The sequence below is a fragment of the Uloborus diversus genome, chromosome 4, assembly GCF_026930045.1.
Source record: "Uloborus diversus isolate 005 chromosome 4, Udiv.v.3.1, whole genome shotgun sequence".
Taxonomy (NCBI): domain Eukaryota; kingdom Metazoa; phylum Arthropoda; class Arachnida; order Araneae; family Uloboridae; genus Uloborus; species Uloborus diversus.
In genome coordinates, this window is record NC_072734.1 from 179,730,915 (window position 1) to 179,745,796 (window position 14,882).

Here is a 14,882-nt window from a genome sequence, read left to right on the forward strand (position 1 = left end):
ATTTATTGGAACGAGTCGAATTTGAAGGTCAATCTCTCTGATAAAATGGCAATTTGCCCCCGTCATACCGTGACGGGATATTTTCCAGTTTCTCTAAAAAGTTTGATTAAAACTGAAAAACAAATATCCCGGAAATGTACTTTTTCTTCTAATTAAAACTTGATAAAGAAGCTAGAAGAAGAATGGTTTAGAGTGAATGTTTCAAGTTTTGCCCCACCTCGAAAACATTCAACGTCCACCAACACAACAAAAAATGTTGTTTTCCGGTCATTGACACTATGCTGGCAGTGAAAAACCATTTACAGAATTCAGTTGTTGATTTAAGTGAGAAAAACTTGGTTACTAGTTGAGAAAAATGATTGCCTAATGTCTCCATAGATAAAACAGGAAATTCCGCCCAGAACTAAAAAAGCCTACTTTCCCGTACACAAATATCAACTTTCTAGTATCTGACCAAATTTCTCAAAATTAGCTAAATTCACAAATTATTTCAAACCGAAATTTTTAACTTTTTAACCTGATTTCTAGAAATTAAATCTGAAGAAATAGGTGCGAAAAAAAATAAATAAACGAACAAAGAAAGTAGTATCACCTTGTAAACAAGGCAGCTAATGTATTTTTTTTTTAATTAAAAGAAAAAAAATCTTTAACCGCTTTCAAAAAGAAAAAGAAAAAAATGAAAAAGTATAAGATCATAAAAATAAATATATCATGTCAGAAAAGAAAGAAAAGAACGTTTGTTTTTCCCCTGATGCCAAAAAAAAAAATTAAAAAATGATAAAATGTACTTTCAAAAAACAATAAAATGTCAACAAAAAGAAATAATTTTCGTTATTAAAAAAAAAAAAAGTTGTCTCCGCATATCTTTAAAAAGAAACATTAAGGACTCCAAATTTCTCCGCCAAAAATTAAACACATAAATTAAACTTTAGCGTGAAAATAAAAATAAATCATATCAACAATAAGTATTTCGAAGTAAAAACCGTGGTTGAGGAGTCGGAGTCGATCTTATTTTAGAGTTAAAAGAGTCAGATTCGGGAGTCGAAAGTCTTTAATTCATAGATTCGGAGTTGGAATCGGTCATTTTCTCTTAAAGTCCGCAACTCTGCCAATGTTTACGGAGTCTGAGTCGAAGTGATAAAGGAGGCGGGGTAAGAGTCGAAGACTTTAAATTTCCAAGTGTCAGAGTCAGTCATTTCTCTTCCGTGTCTAAATTTTAGACAAAGCTACGGGATCAGAGTCGGAGTTTTCGGGTACAGGAGTCAGATTTGAAGTCAACTGGCCTAAAACTCTAGGAGTCGAAGTCGGGAGTTGGTTATCAAGGGCTATTTAATACAAAATTTGTTTGAAGTAAATCCGCCTTTAAGTTCGGGATCTACAGGCACATGTATATTGACTTCTAATTTCGCCGTAGGCGCTAATGTTAATGGATTTAAACTGTTCAAAATTGAGTGGAAAATTTTTCAAATCGAAAAGGTATTTTCTATACATGCTCTTCTTCAAAAACTTTTTCCAACAAAGCTTGTTTGAAGCAAATTTGCCTCTATAAGTTCGGGATTTATACTTGCCTTGAATTTCTCCGTCGGCGCTAATGTTAAGTTTTTTTGAACGGTTTCAAATTGAACGAAAAATTGTTCAAATCAAAAAGTAAAATATGGAATGAGGTGTCCTCGCCGAGATCTTTCGGACAAGCAAAAGTTGGTGCGAATCGGACCACTCACTCAAAAGTCATTGGGAACGGGGCGGGGGGGGGGGGGGGGGGAGACAGACTGACCGATATCATTTTCATCCATCTCAATACCCTATTTTCCAATTTTTAATTTTTAAGTATTTATTTTAATATTTTTTTTACTTTTTGACTTTTTTTTTTTTGTTTTTCGCGATATTTTCAAGATGCATTAAGCCTTCTTTCATTCTTTTTTCTTCTTTCTCTGACTTTTACTGCGAAAGTAGGCTAAAAAACAGCATCCAGCACACAACATGCAGCATCCGGTCCCCGGCAATCATTTGAATTTGGACGTCACCGCAGATTTGGCAGAAATGTAGTCTCGGAGGGAAAATGGACGACTCTGACTCTTGCAATTTTGAAGTCTTTAACTCTCGACTCCGACTCGTGTCCCCCAAAATCAGTCCGACTCTGAGTCGGAGAGAAAATGACCGACTCCGGCTGTGGCTCCGACTCCAAAAGTTTTAGAGCCTTCGACTCCGACTGCGATTCCTTTACTCCAAAATCCGTTCGATTCCGACTCTGAAAGTACTGGCAGAACTGCAGACTTTGAAGCAAAATGACCAACTTCGACTCATGGAACTTTAAGGCTTCGACTCCTGACTCAAACTAATAATTATTAACATGATTTTTTTTTTTTTTTTGAATTTTCCTTCCAAAATTTCAATTCATTTTTTTATATTTTTGGCAATGAGAAATGAAAGGAAAGGTGGAGTATTTTATGTTTTAATAAAAAGATCTGTGCAGACGATTTTTTTGTGATGAAAATTATTTATTTAAGTAGACATTTTATAATTATTTATTTATTTTCGAAAGGTTTTTTGAGCAATCACGATTGTTTATTGTTCTCATTTGACCGTTTTTGGTGTCCGTGCCTTTTTCAACTTGGACCAGAAGCCACTGCAGCACCACCACCCACCGTCCTCTGCTCGCGGCGAGGCGCGGCTGCTCCGATTTTGAGCTATCCGCTTCTCCTGGTCGGAGGCGTCCATGTCCTACACACACGCACATTCACACACATACACACACACGACTTCACACACATACACTCACACACGCCTAAGTGCATACACACACAACTATGCACACGTAACCGCCCAGGAGGAGAGGCTGGCTTGGGGTGGACAGGAGCCGTTCAACAGGAGCGCGAATCAATTTGGAACTGTTAAAGCTCATGTTTGGGGAAGGTTGCCGTCAATGGACCAGTTCCAAGATTCGACCTCGAAGATATTTCCCGTACCACAGTTGGGGCAAGCACGTAACAGTTTTATTACCTTCTTTGTCTGAAAACAGTCTACTGCAGAGTCGTCAAGGAGCTAGAATTATTTCATCATATTGTTAAACGTTCAGATAACATTTCTATCATTAAGTAGTAAATGAATTAATTAATAAATGAATACGTAAGTGTTCATTTAGTTGGTTTAGTAAACAATTGAATAAGTAAACGAAATGAAATTGTATTTCCCTTTGCTCTGCATGCATTTGACTATACAAAACATTAAAAATAAAAACGAGCTGATGTGTGCATCACATGACTTCCTTTTACTCCAATTTAATGTCATTTACCCGTTATTAGCAATTTTAATGTGATTCAATTGTTTACTCTCTAAATCTCACCAAAAGTGGTCAAATTGAAACCAAACTAAAAATTTAAAAAAAAAATCGCCAAGTTGGCGACAAATCTTGGCGACCAAAAAAAGACGATATATCGCCAATTGTCCGTAAAATTATAACACAACTTGAGTTTACATCGAAATTAACAATGATTTTCCCCCAAAAAGGGGCAAAAGACCCCCTTAGGAACATCCGAATGCAACCAAAAGAGAAAGTGGACAACTAGGCCCCGCTAGGAGTCTACGTATCAAATTTCAACTTTCTAGGACATACCGTTTGTAGCCTACCTTCCCAGTAAAAGTCAGAAGAAGAAGAAAAAAGCATGAAAGAAGGCTTAATGCATCTTAAAAATATCGCGAAAAACAAAAAAAAAAAAAAAAGTCAAAAATAAATAAAATAATTAAATAAATATCGAAAAATTAAAAATTGGAAAGTAGGGTATTGAGATGGGGAAAAATGTCTGTCGGTCTGTCGATCTGTCTGTCTGTCCCCCCTAATAACTTTTGAATGAATAGTTCGATTCGAACAATTTTTTTTTTGTTCGAAAGATCTCCGCCAGGACACCTCATTCCCATATTTCACTTTTTGATTTGAACTATTTTTTGTTCAATTTTGAACAGTTCAGGAAAAAAAACTTAACATTATCGCCTACGGGGAAATTCAAGGCAATTCCGAACCGTGAGGCGAATTTGCTTCAAACAAACTTTGTAGGAAAAAGCTTTTGATGAAAAACTTGTATATAAAATATCTTTTTGATTTGAACAATTTTCCGTTCAATTTTGAACAGTTCAAATCCCTTAACATTAGCGCCTACGGGGAAACTGAAAGTCAATGTAGATTCCATACTTGAAGGCGGATTTACTTCAAACAAATTTTGTTGGAAATAGCTCTTGACGCCAAACTCCAGACTTCGACTCCGAGAATTTAGAAGCACTTGACTCCGAATCTGACTCCTGTGTCCGATAATTTATCGGACTCCGACTCCCCGACTTCGACTCGGACTTCGTAGCTTTGGCAAAACTTTATACACGGAGGACAGATGACTGACTCCGATTCTTAGATATTCGACTCCGACTCCATTACCCCAAAATGAGATTGACTCCGACTCCGACTCCGCAGCTATAGTTTTGACTGTGAAATAATTATTGTTGATTTGACTTGTTTTTATTTTTACGCTAAAGTTCTAATTTAGGTATTCAGTTTTCGGCGAAAAAACTCGAAGTAATTAATGTTTCTACATAAAGATATGTGTAGAGGATTTTTTTTTTTTTTTTTTGACAATGAAAATTATTTCTTTAAGTTGACATTTTATTGCTTTTATTTATTTTGGTACGTGCATTAATTCATTTAAAAATTTGTTTTTGGCAACAGGGAAAAAAGAAACGATTTTTTTTTTACATGATGTATTTATTTTAATGAACTTATTAATTTTAATTATTATTTTTCCATTTTGAAAGCTGTTAGAGATTTTTTTTAATGGAAAAAATGTATTAGCTGCTTTGTTTAAAAATTGCTGCTATTTTTTTTTTTTTTTTTTTTTTTTTTTAGATGAGTGAGGAGTATTTTATTCCTAGAAATCAGCTTAAAGTATTTTAAAAATATGCTTGAAAACATTTGCGATTTTAGCTATTTTTGAGAATATTGATCAGGTACTAAAAAGTAGTATGGGTATACGGGAAAGTAGGCTCGTCTAGTTCTAGACAGAACTTCTTGTTGAGTTATGCGAGATACATACACACATACACACATACGCACTTACATACGTACATACGGACGTCACGAGAAAATTCGTTTTAATTAACTCGAGGGTCGTCAAAATGGGTATTTCGGGTGTCTGTAGGTTCCTAGGCATATATCCACGTGTGGTCGGGTCGAAAAAAAACTCAACATTCATTCAGGGGTGAGCAAAATGGGAATTAAGGTCGATTTTTGAGTGAAAATTTTTTTCGCGAATACAATACTTCTTTTTTTGTAAAAGAAAGTAATAAGCCTTACATTAAATACATAAATACTGCACCGAATTTTAATAGGTCTCAATTAATAATGTTTAAACAACAAAAGCTTTATCTTTTTCAATAACGAAAACAATTTTTGGCGTACAACAAAATAATGCAAAATGAGTATCAATTTTTGAAAATTGCTTGTATTATACATATCATATGCTTTGGTCTTCAGAGAAAATGTTTTCTGATTGAAACAGACTACATGTGTTACTCAACACTGCAGAAAAATAATTGTTGTTTTTACAGTAATACACTGTTTTAACGACAGTTTAATACTGCTCTGCTAAATAACAGAGAAAAACTGTAAAACTGTTTTAGATTGCGCAAAACGATGCGCAATGGTGTTTCTTTTTATACGGGAAGTTGCAAGGAGAAACTACCGAATTCAAGATATCGACTGCCATGTTTGTTGATTTTTTGTTGACTGAGGCGGGACAGCTAAGGAATTATTCAAGTTAAAGGTAAATAGTAGTTATATTTATTCATTCCCTTTTCCTTAAAATGTAGCTGTTTTATCATCTGTAATGTGTGTAAAATAACCGCGTTTATTTTGACATCGTAATTTGTATCCCAATATTCGTTGATGTTGGTTTTGCAGTTTATTTTAGTTGTAAAGTTATAGCGATTGCTTATAGTAAAAATCCGAGTAGTTGTTGTGATTTTGAACATTTTATATCGCGAATGATAATTTTGAAACATTTTCGGAAACTCTAATTGGATTTAAAAAGCCGTCGATTCCTTTCTTTATCGTATTTAAAGTTATTAGAAAATTAGATTTTTGCATCAGTACTTCACATTTAAATCCTTATGTTTTCTAGTAAATTTTTAACTTATCGCGATTAGCTTTTTTTTTCGTCTGTTCAGTTTTAAATTCTTTAATAATTTGTATTTGACCATTTTAACGACAAACTTTACAACAAGCTTCAGATAGCGTCAGTCACTTTTATATACTGTACATTATTCGATGAATAAAAAATAAATAAGCAAGTATAAAAAGTAAAACGTGATCGAGAGACATGCAAACAATATCAAGTTTACAGACATTGTTTGTCTGTGTTCTGCGGAATAATTTGCTGAGCAGAACATTCTAGAAATATAATGCTCTGAAGCTCTACCTTAATGCTCTACCTCAAAATGTACTCAAAATACTCTGACCTTTGGAGCCAGAGCATTCATACTTATCCATCAAAATAAAAATTATAAAAAAGAATCATCAATGAAGCACTCCAAAAAAAAAAAAAAAAACTAATAAAAATAAGCATCTCAAGATACAAACACGAAACGCTTGTCTTTTAATTAAAACCTTCATATTTGCGTCAGCAGGAAATCAAAGTTTCTCTTCAGGTTTAATGCACTAGTACTATTGAAACTTTGAACATAAAAATAGTTTTAGAAGCTATAGTCAGAGGCACCTGATGGGAGGTCATACAAGGTCTCTATGACCTCCCGAAAATTGCCATAGAGGGCAAATTTTGTCTGACGAAACGGCAAATTTGATGGCATAATTGCAACATTCCAATTTTTGAATGCTCGAATGTCCCATTTCATTAGATTTACTTAACGTGTGCAGTGCATTGTACCCGTATTTTATAAATCGGCAAACATGTGAGCTTTATTCGACAGATTGAGATTTTTCGCCCTCTCAAAAAGTTTAATTCTGAATATATTTTAAAATTTTAAGGGGGCTTTTCATCCCTGGTCTGGCAGTGTTCCGTTCTCGTCAAAATTAAAGCTTTTTAATTTGAAGTCGAATCTTTACATTATTATGCATTATTTGTCATATTTTTATGTATCTTGAAGAACATACTCATTTAGAAAAGTATAGATGCTCCTTTTTAAAAACTACAATAGAACCTCGATTTATTTATAAATTTTTTCTTTTGCACTCGCAAACAAGTGTATTTCCGTTTTTTTTTTTTTTTTTTTTTTTTGCACTCTGACTTGTGCACCTTCGAGATCAAACCTGTACGCCTTTTTTTTTTTTGTACCGTTGAACTTTTTGCGCCCCCGATGGGAGTCTAGGTTGGCCCGCTCTTGGGGGATCCAGTCCATCCCTGCCCTTCCCGTGGGGGGGGGGAGGCAATATGAGACCCGTAGTTATTGTTTGAAATGTGACTTGACTGAGATTTTCAGTTTGAGGCCCAACCTACAGTCCGTGGTTCATATGAGGCTCGCGAAACTGATGTTTGAATTGTTGTTGTATTCAACGTTGCGAATCGAATACAAATGCAGTAATCTTTTTTTTTTTTGATTGAAAGTGTTAACCGGCGTAACCCTATCTATGACCCGCAGGTAATATGTGGGCCGTGAAGCTGATCCACAAGGCGTAATGTTATTACTTAAAAAGGGACTTGACCGAGATAGATCTTAGTTGCGGATGCCCAAACTAAGGTCCGCGGGGCCACATGGGGCTTGTGAATCTGATCCTTGTGCCCCGCTGTTATGTTAAACTTCAAAATTTGAAAACTATATGAAGCTTGACAACGGAAGGATGACCTTGAAGCGGAAACATCAATTGTATCATTTGTGGTAGAATTTTTGACTCTTACTACTCCTCGCTTTCTGGTTGATTCTACCTATTACAAATGATATTAATCATATATTTCCGCTTCAAAGTCATCAACCATATTTGCGTGATCAAGCTGTACCAATGATTGCTGTGCTTTTCTTTTTTTATTTTTGACTGAAGCATGAATTGATCAAGGTGTTCATGATCTTTTCAATACTTAGGATCCGCCGGTCATATGGGGGCCGCAGTATTAGTCCATGTGGCCTGTTTTCATTGATGTTTGAAAGATGACTTCATTAAACATGTTGCTATCCACTGATGTCCAACCTGTGGTGACTCGTTAAACTGATTCTTGTGGCGTGTTGTCATGTTCAATGTTACGATTCGAATGTCAATGAACCGATCTCGTTTTCTCTCTCTCTCTCTCTCTCTTTTTTTTTTTTTTTTTTGGTTCAAGGCAGAGGTGTTCGTGATCCGAAAATTTTCGACCGACAACGTATTCTAAAATTGAAATGTTATGTAAAAAAAATTTTAATGCCTTTTTTTCCATTTATTTCAATGATCTTTGTATGCACATTTGAAGAGTTTTTATGGGGGGGAGGGGGAGTCGAACTTCCGCTTGGTATCCGAAAATGTCACATTGTTCTCAGAAAATTTTACTAGAGCTCACTGTCACCCTGGGGGGAAACTTGATCGAGAGTGTTTGCCGGTTTTACCTAACCTACGGCCCGCGGGTCATCACGGAGCTCGTGAAGCTAATCTATGTGGCTCATTGTTATTGTTTATTAAGTGATTTGAACGTGAGTGTTCTTAGCCATTCACGCCTAGTCTACGGTCCGTGGGCCATACGTGTCCCGAGCAGGGGCGGATCCAGAATTTTTTTAAAGGGGGGTCAAGATTCAATGGTCAGCGTGTTACATCGTATAAAAAATCAGTTAAACAGGAGTTCCAATTCCCCCAAGGGTGATGGCATACCCCTCATAGGTTACGACCCCCCCCCCCCCCCCCACCACCAAAAATTTAGATCAAAACCCTTTCAAATTACCCCTGCCCCTAAATTTTTCAATGGCGTAACCTGTGCCATGGATCATATTCCCCCAAATTTTCACTAAAAATCATATTTCTTTGGCAGACAGGCTGGTCACGTTACCACATTAAATAGTTGGATACATTTACGTAAATATTGTACAGCACACAAAACGTTGCGATTTGAAGTGGAAGAGTACAGAATGAAGCAAAAAAGGAAAACATTCGGATCTAAAAATTTGAAGTTTGAATAGTAATCATTAAAAAAATCTTGTCACAGGGGTGTCAGCTGACCCTTTGACCCTCCTCTGAATCCGCCCCTGGTCCCGAGAACTGATTCATGCGGCACGTTGTTGCGTTCAATGCTACGAATCAAAAAATATGCACCAAAGAACCGATCTCGATAATACTTTCTTTATTTGAAGCAGGACTTCATTGAGAATGCTACCCAACCTCCGACCCGCCGGTCATATGGAACCCTTCGAAACTGGTCTATGTGGCTCGTTGATATTGTTTGAAAACAAACTTGATCAACAATGTTCTCAGCAACTAATGCCCAACTTATTGGGGTAAGCATGAGCATGTGCTATGGGGCCCGCTTTGATGTTTTATGCTGTCTATTGCTATGTTCAATTTTAAGAACTGGGAACTATGTACGGAAAGATCTGGGAGTTGATTTCGATTTCTTTTGTTCGAAAGCCGACTTGATCGAGAGCTCTTAGTCGTATATATCCACCATACTGCCCGAGGGGGGCATCCCCGAAAATGATGCATGTGGCCTGTTATTGTTTGCAAGATGACTTCATTTAGAGCGTTCTCAGCCACTGAAGCCTATCCTACGGCCTGCGTGCCATATCGGGACCTTGAAGCTGATTTTTGTGGCCCGTTGTTATGGTCAATGTTACAATCGGAAACTATGTATAGGAACAAGATCAACCAGAATTTTACGTTTCGTTTTGTTTGAAATGTGATCGATCATACGACTCCTTTAAGCCTGGGTTTTTTTCAATTTTCAATTCAATATATTTTTTTTTACGGGTAGTTAAATATTATCACTTTAAGGTCCCCGAAAAACATAAATCTTTTTTTTTTTCAAATTCACCACTGAATGTTTGGAACACTGATTAACTGTTTCAAAACGCTATTATTTTGTTTGTTTGTTAGTATTATTTCTCAAATAAGGCAGGTTCAAGTACAACTCATAACACTAAAAAAAGAAGAAGAAAACCATGAAAATAATCTTAGTTTGACCAAAAAAGGAAAATAAATACACAGAATGGCATATATAACGTCATAATTAACTTAAAGGTATAATAGATTGCGTACTGCAAAAGATTTCTCACGTTACGCTGCACATTTTAGCAATACAATAATGCTGAAAGTGAATGAAATACTTCTAGTGAAGGTACGATAGTATAATAAAACCAATGGCGCACATAAGGGAGGGGTCCAGGGGGTCCTGACCCCTCTCATAGGTTTTGCATTAATTTTTCCCCAACTGGTTACGATTCTATGTATTTTTTACGTAAAAGGGTCATTCTCAGAAAAATCAGGGATTTGTGTTTCTGGTTTTTACTGTAAAGAATTAAAGTTTAGAAAATAGTTCAAGTGAATAAAACACTTAAATAAAACTGATGGAATAGATTGAAGTTGCTAAATGAGAAAAAAAAATTTATTTATTGTTTAAATTTTGGCCACAGAATGTGATTTATCACATCTGTGGACTGTAACCACTTATCTTTGTTTGTTTCCATATTTTATATTTTATGCATCACCAAAGATGAAATTAGTTATTTAAGCTACATTTTCGATCAAGTACACATTTAATATGTACTTCTGAAAGATTTAAAGTTAAACTTAATTTTCGTATGTATTTAATTGCAAGTTTAATGCTTGTAACCAGAGAAATAGTCACATCTGTGGACAGAAAAGAAAGTGCCAATAAATTCTTCCAGGGTTGCGGCTTCAAACTGTATTGGTTGAAGGATCAACTCTCAAGATGCCATTTTGTTTAGTGGGACAGAAACAGAAGCTTGCTTTGAAATTTCTGTGTCTTTATTTAAAGTTTTTGTCCTTGATTTATAATGAGCTGATGTGTACATCACATGACTTCCTTTTACTCTAATTCAATGTCATTTCCCATTATTGGCAATTTTAATGTGATTCAATAGTTTACTCTCTAAATATCATCAAAAGTGGTCAATTTGAAAAAAAAAATAATTACAATAGCCAAATTGGTCGCCAAGTTGGCGACAAAATTTGGCGACCAAAAGACTGGCGATATATCGCCAAGTGTCCGACAAATTATAACACCACTTGAGTTTACATCGAAATTAACCATGATTTCCCCCCAAAAAGGGGCAAAAGACCCCTTTAGAAACTCCCGAATGCAACCAAAAGGGGAGGTGCACAACTAGACCCCACTAGGAGTTTATGTACCAAATTTCAACTTTCTAGAACATACTGTTCTTGAGTTATGCGACATACATACACACATACATATCGACGTCAGGGGAAAACTCGTTGTAATTAACTCGGGAAACGTCAAAATGGATATTTCGGGCGTCTATACGTTCTTAGGTACATATGTACGTGTGGTAGGGTCGAAAAAAGAACTCAGCATTCATTTGGGGTTGAGAAAAATGGAAATTAATTCCGATTTTTGTGTGAAATTTTTTTTGCGAATACATACTTCCTTTTTTGCAAAAGGAAGTAAAAAGTATAAATCAACTCATCACATCTGTAGCTCACACAAATTTAAAATAACCTGGTAAGATAATACACTAATTCAATGAATTGATAATATCAAATGTAAAATATTTGTTTTTTAACTTTCAAAGTCAAAACTTCAAAAGCACATGTTCTTAAATGTAGAAAATTGTTGTTTTTTTTTTATCACATCCATGGACATGACATCTGTGGACACAGTTTTTCCATGGATGTGTCACTAACAAGGTAATTTAAAAATCCTAAAATATTTGCTCGCTTGATCTGAACCACTATAATAGCATTATTACTTTAGGATAGATCTAACTTAATCTTAGGTATTTAACATATTAGGAAACATTTTACTTTTTTAAAAATCAGCAGCAAAATTCCTGCTTTTTTGAGAAGGACCCAAATCACTTCAAAACGAGCTGATGTGTGCATCACATGACTTACTTTTACTCCAATTTAATGTCATTTTCTCATTATTGGCACTTTTAATGTGATTCAATAGTGTACTCTCTAAATAACAAAAACAGTGGCCAAATTGGAACCAGATTTAAAAAAAAAAATCGTTAAATTTGTCACCAAGTTGGCGAAAAAACTTGGCGACCAAAAGACTGGCGATATATCGCCAAGTGTCCGCCAAATTATAACACCACTTGAGTTTACATTGAAATTAACAATGATTTCTCCCAAAAAAAAAGCGACAACAGACCCCGTTTGGAGCTTCCGAATGCAACCAAAAAGGGGGGTGCACAACTAGACCCCACTTGGAGTCTAAGTACCAAATTTCAACTTTCTAGGACATTCCCTTCTTGAGTTATGCGACATACATACGTACATACGCACATACACACACACACATACGTACATACGCACATACATACGTACATACAGACGTCACGAGAAAACTTGTTGTAATTAACTCGGGAATCGTCAAAATGGATATTTCGGGTGTCTGTACGTTCCTAGGCATATATCCACATGTGGTCGGGTTGAAAAATTAACTCAACATTCATTCGAGGGTGAGCAAAATGGAAATTAAGGCCGATTTTTGAATGAAAATTTTTTCGCGACTGCAATACTTCCTTTTTTGTAAAACGAAGTAAAAAAATAAAAATAATTTCATTTCTAATAAGTGAAAAAATAAAATTCTTATGTTAAAATATTTTCAAAAATATTGTGCCCTTTTCCATAACGAATTGCCAATAAGAAGCATAATGCTGATTTTTAATGAATACACTATAATACAATTATGTAGATGAACAGATTAAAATGAGATTCTATGAACTTCTATAACCATATGGTAATTCTATACAAGGATGAATTTGCTTTGTTGTTTCCTTATTTGAATTATGAGAAAAGTAAATGCTTAATTTTTTGCTTTTTGATAATTTAATTAAGTAATTGTTATGAATATTTTTTCATCAAATAATACTAATTATTTCATTTTTTTACTGTTTTTCGTTCTCGAAAATCTATAAAATCAAGTCAATATGTTTGACGGCGTAATGTGGTATGATATGAGAGTGGGACTTTTGAGCTTGGACCCTCCCCTTGCAAAATTCCTGTGTGCGCCACTGAATAGAACCATCTCATTTTTAATCTTTATGGATCAAAAGGTTTTGTTTTATGAAAAGGTTATACTTGTTCTTAAATTAAAGTTCCAGATCATATTTAGCAATGTCCTTCTGTTTGTAAGTTTTTAAGATTGCAATAGAGCTAAAATTAAAATGAAAAAGGGCCACCTTTTCTCCTCTAACAGGTGTTATGAAATACAGTGAAATCCCGTTACAACGACCTTCAAGGGATATCAAATTTTGTTTGTTTAACGGACATTTCGTCCTAACGGAACTAAAACAATGTACAAGAGTTTAAATCTGGACTGAAAATGTATTTCGTTAAAACGGAATTTCACTGTATAGAGATGGCATTGATTTATTTTGTGTACAATGAAATCAATATCAATAAAACAAATGTTTAGCAGCAGATTATTATATTTATGCAAAAAGGTTTTATATTTCTTCATTATTGCTTTTTATAGCCTAAATCATTATTTTTGTTGTTGAAAATCATTAGAAAAGGAATAGATTTTGTATATAGGAGGATTTCTACTACGTAGATACATAATTAATTGCTTTACTTTCTATATTGTTTCTCAGCTGTAAAAGCAGTGATTTCGGCTATGAAAAGAGACAATGATAGGAAAAAAAATCTTTTACATAAAAAGTATTGATAACTGTTAAATTTATGGTTTACTACTGTTAATTTTACTGTACAAAACAAACATAAAATTGTATACTACTGCTACTTTTACGGTCAAATACAGTTGATTTCACAGTATATTACTAATAATTTAACAGTTTATCAATGCTAATTTCACAGGGAAAGTCCATTAAAAAACAGTATATTACTGCTAATTTTAGTTTATCCTTGTTAGCTTCACAGGACAATTTCATTAAAGGATTACTGCCAATTTTTGTAAATCGCTGTAAATTTCAGTGAATTTCTTTTATAAGACAGTATGTTGCTGCGAATTTTACAGCTTAGAATTGTTAATTTTAGTTTTAGTTTGAAACCTCAGCTACCAGTATTATACTGTAAAAACATTTTTTTTTTTTTTTTTTTTTTTTTGCAGTCATAGTTAAAATATTACAAGCTAGTTGGCGCTAAAAGCAAAGTAAATACTTCACCATTTCGCTTTGCCCCACATTCCCCTACCTCTGAAAGTTTAATTAATGAGATTTAATTCAAAAGGAATGTTTAAAATAACTTACCGCTGTAAAGCATTGCTGCCGAAAATTGTTTTCTTCCGCTTGTATAAATTAATTGTTCAAAATTAACAGCAAACTGTTTCAACATACAGCTGACACTTTGCACTTGTTTGGAACGAAGTTCAACCGTGAGGGCTTTTTATCTACTTAAGTCGTAGTCATTATTGAGTTTGATGGCACATTTTGAGAAGGATTTGCAACGGGAATCTTTCTTTAACTATGTGTGCATACGTCACTTCTTAATCTTCTTCTTTATTTACTTCACTATTTGAAGGAAAACAGTTTTGAGATGTCGCTTGTGACTGGAACTTTGAAATACTTTCAACGAAAAAACATCTGAGCATCATTGAAACATTTGTTTTCCTTTCTAATAGTATAAATAACAGTAAGCTGAAATGTTTTTCTATCAAATTTTAGAATTCTTTCTTTAAAACTTTTTGATGATCTGTCCAGTCGAATTTTCTTTTTACAGATTATTTCTGAAATTGGATCCGTTTTAGTTCATAACTTTCAACATTTTG

At 34.6% G+C, this 14,882-nt stretch overlaps 1 protein-coding gene across 1 annotated transcript in view; it reads right to left on the bottom strand.

Annotated features, from left to right (window-relative positions):
• Positions 1 to 14,476, bottom strand: part of LOC129221290 (transcriptional regulator ERG homolog) — a 41,525-nt gene extending 27,049 nt beyond the window's left edge. The window contains exon 1 of the mRNA XM_054855749.1: positions 14,365 to 14,476. Within this exon, the coding sequence (XP_054711724.1) occupies positions 14,365 to 14,449 (85 nt within the window). The 5' untranslated portion in view covers positions 14,450 to 14,476. The remainder of the gene's footprint in view (positions 1 to 14,364) is intronic.
• Positions 14,477 to 14,882: the final 406 nt, after the last annotated feature.